General features: G+C 37.9%; 1 protein-coding gene across 2 annotated transcripts in view; it reads right to left on the reverse strand.

Moving 5' to 3' along the window:
- VPS36 (vacuolar protein sorting 36 homolog) overlaps positions 1-14854 on the reverse strand; it is a 1108846-nt gene that overhangs the window by 250503 nt on the left and 843489 nt on the right. Inside the window, exon 10 of one of the 2 annotated variants that reach the window (XM_044071664.1) lies at positions 14597-14662. The exons of the other annotated variant lie outside the window; for it this stretch is intronic. Coding sequence (XP_043927599.1) covers positions 14597-14662 — 66 coding nt within the window. The remainder of the gene's footprint in view (positions 1-14596; positions 14663-14854) is intronic. 2 annotated transcript variants of the gene reach the window in all.

The raw sequence follows: 14854 nt of genomic DNA on the forward strand, positions 1-14854 counted from the left end.
GTGCCACTCAGTGGGCAGGAAGCCTGAAGTGAAGCTATGATTAAACATGACACTTAGATGAGGTGCCAGCTCATTTTTGTAGTTCATGTAGTACACAGCCTGGGATGTCATCTGGTCCCATGGATGCTGTATGCTTAGCTTTGGAGAGTGCGGTTTTTACCTGTGTGGCCGTGATTACCGGAATTTGGCAATCTTTCGGTATTGAGATGGGCCCTTAAGGGGGTGAGAGGGGGATAAAATTGGCACTGAATTGATCTGCCAGGATATTGGCAATGTCCTTGGGATCAGTATATTTAATGCCATTTTGTTTTAGCTCAGAGAAGATCTGAGCATTGCTATTTAGATTCTTGACATAGCTATAGAATGCCTTGTGGTTGTCTTTGGAATCTTTGGCAATTTTATTTTCATAACTAGCTTTGGAGGATTTTATGAGGGATCTCAGCTTCTTACTGAGGCTGGTAAGGGACTTTTTTGCATCCTGGGATTTTCCTCTTTTCTGCAACAGTTTCTTCTTTCTGTTGTATAGTTTGTTTATGACAGGGGACCACTAGACTGGCTTCCTTTTTTGGAGGAGAGCATCTTGGCTCTATTTGGGATGGCACGATTCATGCACGAGTGGATGTGCTCGCACAGTGCTTTAATGTAGGATTTGGCAGTCGAACTTTCAGTTTCCATCTGCATGGGTGTCATGAATGTTGTCTCTTCTGACTTGAGTAGCATGAAGTTGGCCTTGGAGAAGTTTTTTACGGATGTCTCCTTACTGGGGGTGGGGGTGTGATGTGGATGTCAAAGGTGATTAGCTTATGGTCAGACCTAACCAATAAGGGGTGACCACTGGTGTGGAGCATTGATTTCCCATGTTGGTAATGACCAGGTCTAGGATATTGGAGCCCCTGGTGGGACTATGGATTAGTTGATCCAGGACATTGGAATTTATGAATTCCAAGAACCACTGGGCAAAGATGTTGGTACACGAGGAGTTTTCCCAGTTAATGGCAAGATAGTTGAAATCACCCAGTATTAGGGTGTTTGGTTGTATCTTAATATTTTCCAGTATGTTTAGAAAGGTGTAGTGAGAATCTTGGGGGATGGTGGGGGATCTGTAGCAAGCTACAATTTGGATTGCAGTCTTTCCTAGTGTTAGTTGAACCTGGAGAATTTCTGATGCATTGTGTTGGACAACTAGCCTGGAGGTGTGAATATTCTTGGTGAATATGGACACTACTCCACCTTTAATGTTTCGGTCCTGGTTTGGTGGCCGAAAAGTGTGGTAAGAGTTGTAGCCTGGTATTGTAGGGGTGCTCTCTGGAACTTTGAACCAGGTCTCAGTTACTGCACAGATATCAATGTTCTCCATTTTTAGGAGTGCCTCAAGAGAGTGCATTTTGAGGTTTAGACTTCTAGCATTGAGTAGCATTACCTTCAGATTTTGCATACTTGTACCTGTTACAGTGGTGGTTTTGTCCTTTGAGCCTTGCCTAAAAAAGGCACTATAGGGGGGCAAGAGCCTTAGCCAGTAACTTGAATCCCAGGGGCGACAGGTGCAGACCATCTCTCGCAAAGCATCGTGGTTTGTCGATCATGTCTTCCCAGGCAGACAGATTCTGGATCCCCTTTGAATGACACCAAAAGCTTAGCCAATTGTTGAAGTCAATCATTTTGTCCTTATACTGTGGTATCATTCTGGACAAAGGCAGTTTGCTAGTCAGGGCTAGGGTCATACCTGCCTGGGCCACCTGATCCAAGAGCTCTTCCATGTCTCTTTTCATGTAGTCCAGGGAGGTATGTCTCAAGTCATTCACTCCAACATGGACAATGACAGAGTCGTATTTGTACTTGTTGTGGAGTGACTTGAGTGCATGCATTATGTGGGCGGATCCTGGCACCCGACAGGCAGCTGACTGTAATTTTCTCCTTGTTCAGCCTGGTGAGTGGGACATCAGTGAGCCTGACTATAGAGTCACCTATGAGTAAAGTGTTGGGGACGTTGTCTTGCCTTAGGGGATGTTGTTGGGTGGAACACTGGTATTGTGAGCTATGTGATACTTTGGTTGTGATTGGTGTTTGTTTGCGTTTCAGCTTGGAAGTCCTTGTTGCTTGGACAGGTTAATGGTAAGGGCCTCCACATATGTGGGTTTAGTGTTGCTATGTGTGGGTTTTGAAGGGCTATATGTTGCTTGAGGTGTAGTGTGGGTAATAACCTTCTCCTCTTGATTGCCTAGCACAATCTTGCCTGGAGAGAGCTTTGCTTCCAGTTTGGCTATGTAAGTGCATCTCTCGCAGGTTGTAGTATTGGGTGGTAGGAGAAGGTTGTCTGTGTACATGAGGCAAGTGATGCATTGCCCCAGTATTCCCAGATTCACCAGGTGGGCAGGAGAAATCACCAGAAGCTGACCCTTATACATGCCTGGTTAGGTGCTTTATTTAGTTATTTTCTTTTTTTTTTTTTGTAAAGTACAAGAACTGTTTTCCCTTACCTTGGCAAGGTCCTTTGCAATTATAGGCTGTTTAGTGCATACAATTAATTTCTCCTTATTAACAAAGAGAGTTGAGTGCTTGTATCAGTTTAAGGCTTCCTAGTGCTTTCCAGCAGGTTTTAGAGCATGTGCTAGTGACAGGGAGTCCAACCAGAAAGAGTCAGAAATCAATGCACTCTGCCCCCACTCTCACCAGGATCAGAACAAAAATAGAAGTTATGTTCTTACCATAACGTTCCATGTTAGTTGTCTTCTCTTCTTTCTTTTCACTGGAAAATAGCTGCCAATTGAACCTTAAGAGAGATGGAGATGAACCTGCATGGAAAAAAGTTCAGCAAGAAAAAGGGACTAGTTGGATGGAGGCGGTGAGAAAGGATCGTCCTCCTTTCCTTGGCTTAATATAAAAATTTCCACTTCACTTAATAAAATCTTTTCAGTGGAAGATTTATGGGATGGAAGTCATATCATCTCTAAGAGAACAGAGGTGAAACTACAAGCTCACAGTTGGAAGTGGAGGAACCAAGTGAGGTTCAGAGAGGGAGGGGGAGATGAAACTGACCCGACTGATGACTTGATGGATCAAAGATCTGAACAGAGGTCAGTAAACTCAAAGAAATGTTGAAGAACCACACTTGTCGGAAACAGTAAGGAGCAATGAGGATCAATAGAGGCAAGGAGGCTGATAGCTCTGTATATTGAGCCGAGCCATAGTGGGAAGGGAGGCTCATACAAAGAAGGGAAGGAAAAACTTGGACTAAGCGTCCTGAAGTTGGCCTGAGTAAAGGGAATAGAGTGAAGTAGGGAATGCACTTGCTGTTTTGGGGAGATGTAACTTGCTGTAGCAAGGCTGACCCCATGAGAAAAATCTCTCTCACTACAGAGTCTTTTCAGAGACCACTCGTGAGGCATGAGAATAGCTCTGCGTGAGGCATCCATAATGTGATTGGACTCCCGAGGGAATGGGTGCTATCAGCAGCTGAGTGCTAATGAAAGCCCATTACTTACAAGAAACGTGCTTCTACGACACAGCTTCACCACAGTGGTTCCACGCCCTTGTTTGTTGATGTACCACACTACCACTCATGAGTCTGTCTGGACCTGTCGTTCCCAAGGGAAGAGTGTTGAAGGGCTTGCAGCTAAAGCACTGCTCATCTCAGAACATTCATGTGCAAGTGGCATTAGTTTGTGGCATTTGTGCCCTGGACTGTCCTGCCCTGATAATCTGGACACCCCCCCAGGGAGGCATCCCCAGGCCAGAGTAGCAACCCGGAGGAGGTCAGAGTAGCAACCTCCCCAACTTAGGGCTGGGGGAAGACATCCACCACATGACCACATGCCTTGCATTGATCATAATGGTGGTGTGAGACATTGGAAGTTCCTAGGTAGTTCCTGTTCGAAAGAGCATCCACTGGAAGGATCCGCATGTAATTATCTGGCCAATGGAGGAGGGTAGGGCCGCTACCGCTGGGTATGACACACTAGAACTAACCTGGCAACTTGGCTTTTGCCCTGGAGAAGTAGTGATACCAATTTTTTGAATTTTTGAAATCTTGGTTAGTTAATATTTGCAGACATGTTTACAGTATCTAATTTTAGCCATTACATTATATGAAATGCGACAAAGCGACAAAACGGAAGAAAACACTACACTTAATTTGGCTGAGATACCAGTTTTTTGACAGATGCGAGTGCTGTAATCTCTGGCCATCAGAAGGAGATCTGGGACAAGCACAGATTCCAAGCTGTCACCTATAAAGCAGTTATTAAGCTTTCTGGTGATCATCAGTCTCCAGGAAATAATGTAACTGCACTCCTTCTCTCACCAGGAGAAAAAAGAAGCACTAATGCCAAGATGACTACTGAGAGGCAGAATGTGGGCTCTCCAATAACTGGTGATCTTGCAATAGATGCCTAAAGGTAAGATGAAAAAAATGGTTTATTCTAAGCACTGCAGTGTACACTAGAGGAATTAGATGTGAAAGTAGGTAACTTAAGTTTTACCTGTCTAAAAAGTTAGGTTTTAGTGGAGAGCCACTGTTTTTAAAACAGCAAGATAGACTGAAAGGGGGTGGGTCACTTTTGTATCTGGACTATGGAATACAGTAGGATGGCCAACAAATTTAAACAGTTGAAAGGGAGTGATTTCACAAAATGATAATTTTGTGCTTACTCACACAAGTCAGTAAAAGCAGAGAGGAAATGAGATATATGGTCAAATTAACATAAGGGGTAGGCAACTAGAAAGACAGTGGTGTTTAAGAACACAACAGATGCTGGTGCTTCCCCTCCTTTTAAAACACTGTTAAAATCTTCCAGATATTTGTTTTCTTCGCTCCTGATTTCCAGACATCCACCGGAATACCATCTGTTCCTCAGGTCTTTCTTGAAGATTGATTATACATCATTGCTTTTATCTCATCATCTCCTATCTTAATATTTAGTTGTTGAGCCTTTTCTATGTCCAATCTTGGCATAATTAAGTCTTCCATAAATATTTCCACTTATACTCTTTCTCGATTCCAACATCTCTCTGCTTTATGCAAATTTTCATAACATTTTCAGAATATATTTAAAACCTCTACAGGATTTCGGGTTATTTTTCCTGTTATAGTTCACTAGGTTTGGCAACAACCCTTTCAACGTTCTGTTGCCTGAGTCCTTATGCTAAATGTTTTTGTACTCTGTAGTTATCAAAAAATAGTTGCTTAACTGCAAGATTTCTAAACACATGCATATTATTCAGATACTCCCTTATTTTCTCTTTAGCAGTCTGCATTTGCTCTTCCTCTTGTTCTGATATTCCCCTTATTCTGCAATACTTTAACCTCGGTCAGCCCCTCTAAGTAATGTTTTTACTTCTTAACCATCATTCTTTCTTATTTTGACCCTATTTTTAATAAGCCCCATTTTCATTTTATCCCAGTCACTAGCTATAACTTCTGAAAATATTTCTATTCTATCCTTCGTAATAACTCTCAAATAATTAAGATCGGTGTCTTATTTTTACTGCATTACCATCCATTTTTATCTTAAGTTTTTTATTGGTGCATGATCCGAAATTGTTAATGGATGTGTGTGTTGAAGCTTTTCAATTAAATGCACATGTTCCTGTTAAATACAATTTCTATATAGTCTAGCCCAGTTATTGTACTTTGGGGAATAATATGTAAATTCTGTCCAAGTTCCTACTACTGAATTCACATCTTCCATACCAAATTTCTTCAAAAATCTATCATCTTCTATTAAATTGTGCATTCTTGGTCCCCCCCAATATATCCTCACTGCTGCAAATCAAATTCCAGTCTCCACATATAGAATACTGTGTGTGTTGCACCTTTAAGAAGCGTTTCAAGGACAGCATGTACATACAAATAGCAAGCAAGTGCTAGCTTCAGGACCATTTTGAGAGTGCAGCCAGAGTGTGAGCAAGTATGAGTGTAATAGTTAGTTTGTTTATAAGTTTGTCTAAGTTAAAGTTGTTAAGCCTCAATTCTAATGTGTTTGTACATAATAATGCTGCTTGAACAGAACCCAAGAACCCACAAATGCTCATCTGTATTATCCTGACTGGACGAGTGACACCAGCTATAAATAATATTCCCTGCTGAAAGCTGATTATTTCTCCCAAAATATTCTTAAGCTCCATAATAGCAGTTTTCAGTGGAATATAAATACACGCCATTGTAATCCTCCCTTGTCAACAGTCCACTACCACAAATCTACAATTTTTGTCTTTTTTTCTCATCTATAAATAATGGAGCCTGCAATTAGTACAATTACTCCACTTTTCCTGTCCCTGATATTCTGCCAGATAGCTATTCTGAAATCCTCTCTGTCAAATTCACACGCTCATTTCTATCTAAATATGTCACCTGCAGCATTGCTATGTGCGTTCTGACTTAGTATAATTCAATACTCATTCCTTTTATCTATACCTGTAAGGTCATTCATGTACCAGGATAATATGGACAGCATAGCTATTGTGATAAAAAGCTATTGTTAACACCTATTATACATAACAGTTTTTTTGAATGTGTATTTTCAGCTTTTGTGTTACATGCATATACTAGCGTTTGACAGTCTGATCTTCTGCACAGTATTTTTTCTCTTCTCTATTTGAACTGATGTCACATTTTTCAGGACTTTTTGTTTTAAAGAAAATCTGAAAATAAAAAAGCTAAATACAAAATACCTACATCCCCTATTAACTTGGAACAAACACACAGAACTATGTACATCTTCAAAACATGAAGTTTAACCCTCCACAAGGGAACAATTGCACTAAATTGATGGCTGCACCAACAGACATTATTTAACCTAAAATTAAGGTTACCCATGCTAAAGTGCATGCTACGCCCTGTGCTCTCACTTACACTGATTGCTCTCTGTTCTTTCCTCATCTCTCGTCCCCTCTCAGATATGAAAAAACAGCTTGGTTGCTTTAAGAAAACAATACCCTTTTGCCCTAAGAAAAAGTGTACTGGCTATCTTTAAATAAAATTAAAATGTACATTGTTCTATCAACTGCATTAAAGTATTAAGACTGCTAAGGAGATTATTAACTCTTATTCACTTCTCATAATTTTAAACTTATTTTTTCACAGAACTGCTTGCCATTGTACCTTTAAATTTTGCATTTCCCTCAGCAAAGAATATTCAGAATTCTCAAGATTAACATGCTTGTACCTGCAGTTTGTCTTCATGTAAATGTACTCGGCAATCAGTCTTTGTAAATTTCACTCAGAAAAGAATGCTCAGCTGCCCTCAGCTGCAGACATTGTGGCTCCACTAAACATTTGTCGGTAGAAAACAATCAAGCCAATATCTCTGCAGTTGTCAGAAGCTTAGCATTTTCTTGGCTTTCATCATTTTGTCTTATTTTTAAAGCCTACATGTTTACAAAAACACTTGTTTACAGTTTAAGCCCAACATTCACCCTTATAAAATAAAAAGAGAAACTATCCTAAGTCTACATAGACTATTATCAATGCACTTTTACACCCCCCAGCAGCCCAAGATCACGGCATATGACCATTAAACATGCTTTTATCAAGCCTTTTTCTCTATTGTTATACTGTAAAACCCATATTTCTTACAACTAAAAATGTATGTGTTTATTTTTATATCTTTAATACATACAATAGTCATTGAAAATGACTACCCCAACATTCAAAATACCCCTGACTACTCAAAACTGTTTTACTGTATATAAAATGTAGTTTATAAATCATTAAATGTTTTATACATATACTAGTAAGAACAAAAATTGCTTTGCTTGCAGTTTGGTTACCCCTTTTAGTGTCCTTCTAAACATTAATGATATAAAACGGGGTATATACTTTATAGTTCACCTACACCTTTAACAAAGTCAACAAAAGTCCAGTCAGTGTTTTTTAGCAACATTTTCTTGCAAAGCAATATTTCACAAATGTGATAAGCTGTTCTATAGTCTTCCATTTATTCACTAACTTCAGAATTGCTGGTCGCCTTCCTGTTCATCTCCATCTCCCTACAACAGACTCCAAAATCCAAGGTATTGATGATTCTTGTAGTCAACGTATGTTTTTTGCTGTCTTTCAAGCATTTTCCTTTGGATCACTGGAAAAGGTTTCACTGGCAAAGTCTTTCTATGAACCTTACCATCAGAAAAATGAGAAGCACAGTCCTCTTTTGCTTGATGAATCACTTTTTGTTGGATAAACCTGCCTGTTCTGCATCAAACAAATAACTGATCATCCAGAAAAAACACTCTGAAAACAGTAGAATATGCCTGAATTTCACAACTGCCTCTCAACATTCCCTGATTGCTGGGATAAAATTGCTTCTCTTCTGCCTTGGGTACAGTCGATAATCACACACACACACACACACACACACACACACACACACACACACACACACACACACACACACACACTGTTGTCTCCATTTTTTAAATACTTTGCCCTTCTGCCACAATTTTATCAGGATCAACTCTTTCTGTTGGCATGATTGTATCTTTACTAACATAGGTCTTGGCTGCTTTCTCATGGTCAGATTTGGAGCAAACACTCAATGTGCTCTTTCAATTAAGAGAGTCTGGTGAGAACAGAAGTCCAGTTGCATTCATAAAATTAATACAGTCTGCTCCTTCTAGTTTATCTGAAACCGCAGAAAAATCGCAGGCTTTCTCGGCGTACTCTGTTTTCTAACACTACTATTTTTTAAACAGTTTGTCTTGGAAAAACCTCATAAATCAGCCAACTTTTTCTTCATGACAGGCTCCTATTTGTGCACATTTATAAGTTCATCTGAATGGCTAGTTAAAGCCGCTTCTATTTTTCCAGTCTTTTGTTGTTTGAACTGATATATTTCTTCAATATTTCATTCATTTTAATCATCTCTGAGTACATTTGATTTATTTTTCCTTTAAATTACTAGAGGCCATCTCTTGAATTAAAGCTGAAGCTTGAACTGCTTTTTGCTGAACAGCTGCAGAATCCTTCCCAGATAACATTTTCCCTTCACCTTTTCTGGTTGATTTTCTTTCAGGTTTTCCAGATTTCTTTGTCGGTGGCATCAATGCAGTGTATTTACTAGCCAGTAACTGAACTGTACTAGAAATACATTTTCAATGGCACTCCTTTTCTCACTTTGTTTTTGCACTTGAACAGTTGAAGTTAAGCTGTTGATCAGTTTGCAACCATCTTGGAAGTCCAAGAGCTTATTTGTTAAGTAAGATTCAAACTGCAAATAAACTTCTTAGTATATTTGCCTAGAAATAGAGAGGGGATGAAAATTGCCAAGATTTTACAGGTCCAAAGGTGTTTTCTGGGAGAAAAAGTATTCAATGTTGCTTTTAAAAGTGATTAAGAACTGCAGACAGAAGCTTAACAACTGGAAACTCAAAAAGCCAAAGAACAGAAAGAATGTATTTTAACCTTACCTAATGCATTAATTATTGAGAAAAAGAGAACAGTGCCAATCAAAGTTGACTTTACACTTGCATACATTACCAAAGTTTCTCTTTTACAAAGAGACTCTGGTCTGAATGGTTAATTTTAGTTAATATTCTCACTAATATTTGTATCCAGACCCCTTAGAACATAATAATAATCATGCACTACATTATACAGCATAAGTGAAATACTAGGAAAAGCAAGTTAAGCCAAATTATTTAATAGGAGCAGACTCTTCCACTAGTTTCCATAAACCTATGCAATGCTTGCCCAGGGTATGGTCTATTAATATGAATGCCTTTTGTGAAATATTTCAAGGTAGGAGTATGTAACGACAAGGTAATTTCTGGCTCCAGCAAACACTTGGAAATTTACAGATTTCTATTTACAAACATGTACTTGCTAGGTAAGGACAAAAAGAACCCCCCTTCTACCAATACCCAAAAAGAGGTAAGGCTTGGCTATGTCTAAGCTAGAAGGCATCTCTCCAGGTATTTGAGAATGTTTTTGCTCTTCCTAGAAAAATTTAATTTATGAGGAGTGCCAGGAGTCAGGAATAAAAACTTAAAACTGACTGATCCAAAATTAGCTAGCATTCCTTATAACTCTTCAGCTTACTTATTATGACATATCTGGCACCTACATGTAGACAGGGCAATGACTCCAAAACTTCATTGCATAAAGAGTTAATTTGTCCACCATGACACCTAATGAAAAATGCCCCCCCCCCCTTTTTTTTTTTACTTTCCCCATTTGGCTCACTGAGTTTTTTTTTTTTTTTTTTTTTAAAGAATGAATCCCCTCTACAAGCCCCACAGCCGTTATCTTTCTCAGCAGTTGTGCTACTCTTAACAGCACAGTCAGTGCCACTTGACACCACAATGCAGATGAACTCTGTTGCCAGCATTGTGCCCCTTCTACCAAGGCAAAATGTCTTAACAACGGTTTGACTGAATCTTGGGAGAAGTTGATGGGGGGATATAAGCTTAGACTACAGTTAACCTTTTATCATCTAAGTAACATTCTAATGCTATTGTAAAATCTAGATTATCCTAAAAATGCCCATTACTTCTGAATCTGTTGAGTATGTGACCAGAATTGCTACCTCCTTTTACCCCAAGGGGTCTGATGAGGAAACAACAATTTAAATTTCCAGTACAACCTGGCTACCTTTGTTTGTTCCAAAAGGAGTATATTAATTTTTTGGAATGTGACTATGCCAGCTTTAAGCTTTTATAAAAATATGTCAGAACTTGGCATCTCTTTATTAGAGCACTAGTCCTTAACTGCAGTTTTTAGCAATAAATCAGTATGGGCAGAGAGTGACGGACAGAAACAATCCCCTTAAACTGAAAGACACAAACAGCTTCCAAGCAAACACTGCCTACATTATTATTCCACAGGAGAAAATGGCCACAGTAATATGAAAATAAACATGCCAGTTGAATCTCTGAAATTCTGCTTCCCCATGTGCCTCAAGTTTCCCTGTCACTTCCCCATGATCCAACTGCAACCCTCTGCTTTATTTCCAGAAACGAAAGTAGGCAGAATAGTGCATAATGCTTGCTCCCCTTCTCAGCCATGATGCAAAACAACTCAGGTGATGAGATAAACAAATGACTGGTCAGGTCGCATTATAGAATTATGAATGAGGATCTTACTATTCATTCACACTGTGCTCCATTAAGTTATATTAAGAGAAAACAAAATGGAGAGCAGACCACATATATGTCACTATTTTTGTGAGTAGGCATTCACGAAACCAGCGCTATCCACTTCCCCATTGTCTGCTGTTCTTTCCAAGACTCTGCTGTTAGTGGTCAAACTGGAAGAAGCAAATCGTATTAAATGATTGCAGATAGGCATATTACCCCACTTCACCATACAACATAGAGAAACTGCAAATACAACAGTCAAATGACTACTGAAAATATGTTATGACAGAAGTAAAATAGCACATGACAGTCCAGGAATTATTTTAAATTTACAACTCTAATAGACATACAATCCAAGTCACATCACTTGGCCTCTTCTCATTCTATTATCTTCCCATGACATGTCTCACAGTTAGCAAAAATCACTGCCATCTGCACACCCTTTTGGCTTCTTCACTGTTGCTGCTGATTCAACAAAGTGCTTTTCTACTGTTTTTCTATTGCACAATTTGACAAGGTCCTATTGGGAGAGTGGGGAGATGCCCACTGTTTTTCACTGCTGGTATGACTGGACAGGCAATTTCACCATCTGGTGGTAGTAGCACTTGCCTTTGAAATGTTTTTCAGTCCATGTCACATTCATTAAATTTCCTCATGCTTGCATTCACAGTAGATCTCAAGATCCATGAAAAAAGGCACATGTAACCTATTTCCTTTTCAGTGCAGATATGAGAAGCCAAATAGAGTTCTTTCCTTTGCTGTTTTTTGAATTGTGAACAATTATTTTCTACAGATATTGTCACATCTAGAATGTAATGAGGCAACTACACATGCTGCTTGGTGAATTTCTTCTTTTTGTCTGAAAGAGAGAAAGAAATGTCTGTTGATAAGGTGTGGGTACCATAAAGCTTTTGGCTTTTGGGGTCAAGGAGGATCTGTGTGCTCTTTCTTTCTGAAATCTAAAGTCCAGGAAATCTATTCATGCAAAAACTGCAATGTATTTTTTCCTTCATTATCTTCTGGTACCATGATTCTCTGTTTCATTTGACATGTGGAGAACAGTTTGTGATTGGTTTAAGAAAGCGTCATTTTGTAGCTCAAGTTTCTTTATTCTCTCTTTGCAGTCAGTCTTCTTTTATATTTCCTCAGTTTTCTGATCATGATACTTTGAAGTCCTGATGTAATTTCAATATTTATGTACTATGAGATAGCTTCAGAAGCATTACGCATGGAAGAAGCTGCTATAAACAATGCTTTCTCTTTTAAGATTCATTGTAACATATCTTGTTTCAAGAATTCAGCCATGTTTTTTTTTTTCTGTTACTGCAGTTTTACCATCAGTAACTAGGTTCCCTCTTCTACTTCTGCAGTCCTTGCTCACAGTTCATTAAAGCATACTTCCAGGGAAAGAATTCTCAAGCTCTGCTGTCTGTCCCAAGGTCAAGTTTTACATTTTTTGAGTCATTTGAACATCAGAAGAGAGCCTAGCCATCAAGCAAACTAATGCAAATGAGGGAAGTCTGAAAGTTTTAATGTAAAGATTGCAAAGATTCTGTGCTAACCATTCATTTCATCTGTTGGCTCAGTATAACCCCATACCAAAAATTTTCATATTACTATTAACAATATTGTTAAAGATGCACTGGCCATTATATCCACTACTAATTCAATAAGGACAAAATGATGGCAAGTTCTCAGAACTGTGTTGCATTTCTTGAAATATTTTTTGAAGTTGTTCAGAGATGGTTTGAAATTACCAGTAAGACAGCTGCATGAACTAAAACCCTTATCTTTATGTTTAAACAATACTTGAAGAATTTGATGGAGTACCACCACATGACGTAGCCAGAATTTTTGGAATTGCAAGCCAAGTTCTAAATTGTAGACGACCCCCTCCCTCCCAATATTGCATGTTTCTTGGGTGGCTTATATTTTCATTATTACAAAAAAAATCCTGAAGTGATCAGATAGTTAATTTTCTGAATAGAAAGGAGCAATTGCTGGACTTGACATTGATGTGTATGTGTGACGTGAAACAGCCAATGATAAATGTGATACCAATAATAAGATAATGACACTACAAGATATGTGTAATGGCTAATATGAGGTTAACAGGAGCAAAACAAATGTGGAAACTAAAGAGAAGGAATGACACCATAGCTCATTGGAAAACTCCTAAGTCTTATGTTTTGTCAAGTATTATCAGTGCTGAAACAACAATATTCAACAAGAAATATGAATCCAGTCATGAGGCATCTGAAATGAAGACTTATTAACAGACTTTTTAATGTTTAAAAGTAGCAGATTTTTCAAAGCTTGAGAGTTTCATATGAAATCTTAATTTTAGCTAAAAACCTATTTCTTTAATTGTAAAAATATTCTGACTTTCTGAAATGGAAAAAGAAAATCGCCAAAAATGTTGAAATACTTTCTTTGACATGGCAAGACATATGGGTGACATGAATACTATGTTAATTGGACAGTTACTTGGTAAAAAAAAAATTGTAAATCGATTAAATAAATACCAAACTATTAAATCATCTGTTCTGTAAATCAATCAATTACATAAATAGTAAATTATCAAACTGCTTATTTAACAGTTTGGCAATTATGCAATTAATTTACAAGTGTTTTCAATTTGCCAATTGATTATTCAGTGATTTTTTTCCCATTCATTTATGTGATTACATCCTGTGACAATTAATGCAGGAATGTTGGGGGTTTGTTTTTATTGCACTTCGATAGCCGAAGAAATTTTCAAATATATTTTTATTTTACTTAAGAATTATTAAGAAATTGGTTTGCCACAGAAGTGTGTACATGTAAGAAGATGCATGCAAATACACTTTCATGGAAAACCAAACCTGCACTAAAACTTTTTAGAGTTCGTCTTTAAATTCAGAGGACTTTTGTATTGTTTCATATTTGTTTCAAAGACAGCGATCAAAAAACAGACTACCCTACAAGAAAAGACATGTGGTAGCCTCGTTGTAATTTAATTCTGTTGGCTTCAAGATAAAAAAAAATATTTATCTTGACAGTTGTCACCTTTTTGTACATTCCCAACTTTTTTTCTTTACATCAAATGCATTGCTAACCTGATGGAGTGTATAGTCCAGATTGTAAGCCTTGGTTGTACTTAGGACATTTGAAAGACCAGCTGTTTAAAAAACATATATGGATACCAAAAACTTAACTTTTTTTCTTGTAAAAATGTTATAACCTCTGGGAACAGTGTTAAGTACTAATTACAGGCTTCCTCTCCTGTCTTAAAAATTATTGAGGGGATATCCACTGCTTTTAATTTTAAGTAATCTGATGGTCAGGGCATCTGATGTGGAGGGGCAAGGTAACTGAAAAGGAATCTACCACAAATCCTCTACTGTGAACAAAAACCATGTAACAAACTGATTAGGCAGATACAGTCAACAAGATAAAATGATATGCAAGCCAGTTTTTGTTATTTACTGTTTACATAAATGTCTTACAAAACTTCAAAAAAGTTTGACATATCAAATAACACTACCTCCATTCCTCGAGCTCGATTCACTAGACAGTATACTTCAGTAAGTGACATAATTCCGCCATGCTCCTGGTCAACATGAAAAAAACAGCAAAGCATAAGTGTATTACAGGACAAATTAAGATTTTCAATCACAGTACTGATTTTTGTCCCTACTTGCTATTTTATATATATATATATATATATATATATATATATATATATATATATATATTAAATACATAAATATACACACACACTGTGTGTGTGTGTGTGTGTGTG

Source organism: Protopterus annectens, chromosome 5.part0 (assembly GCF_019279795.1).
Source record: "Protopterus annectens isolate FY-2018-M chromosome 5.part0, PAN1.0, whole genome shotgun sequence".
In the NCBI taxonomy this organism is placed as follows: domain Eukaryota; kingdom Metazoa; phylum Chordata; order Ceratodontiformes; family Protopteridae; genus Protopterus; species Protopterus annectens.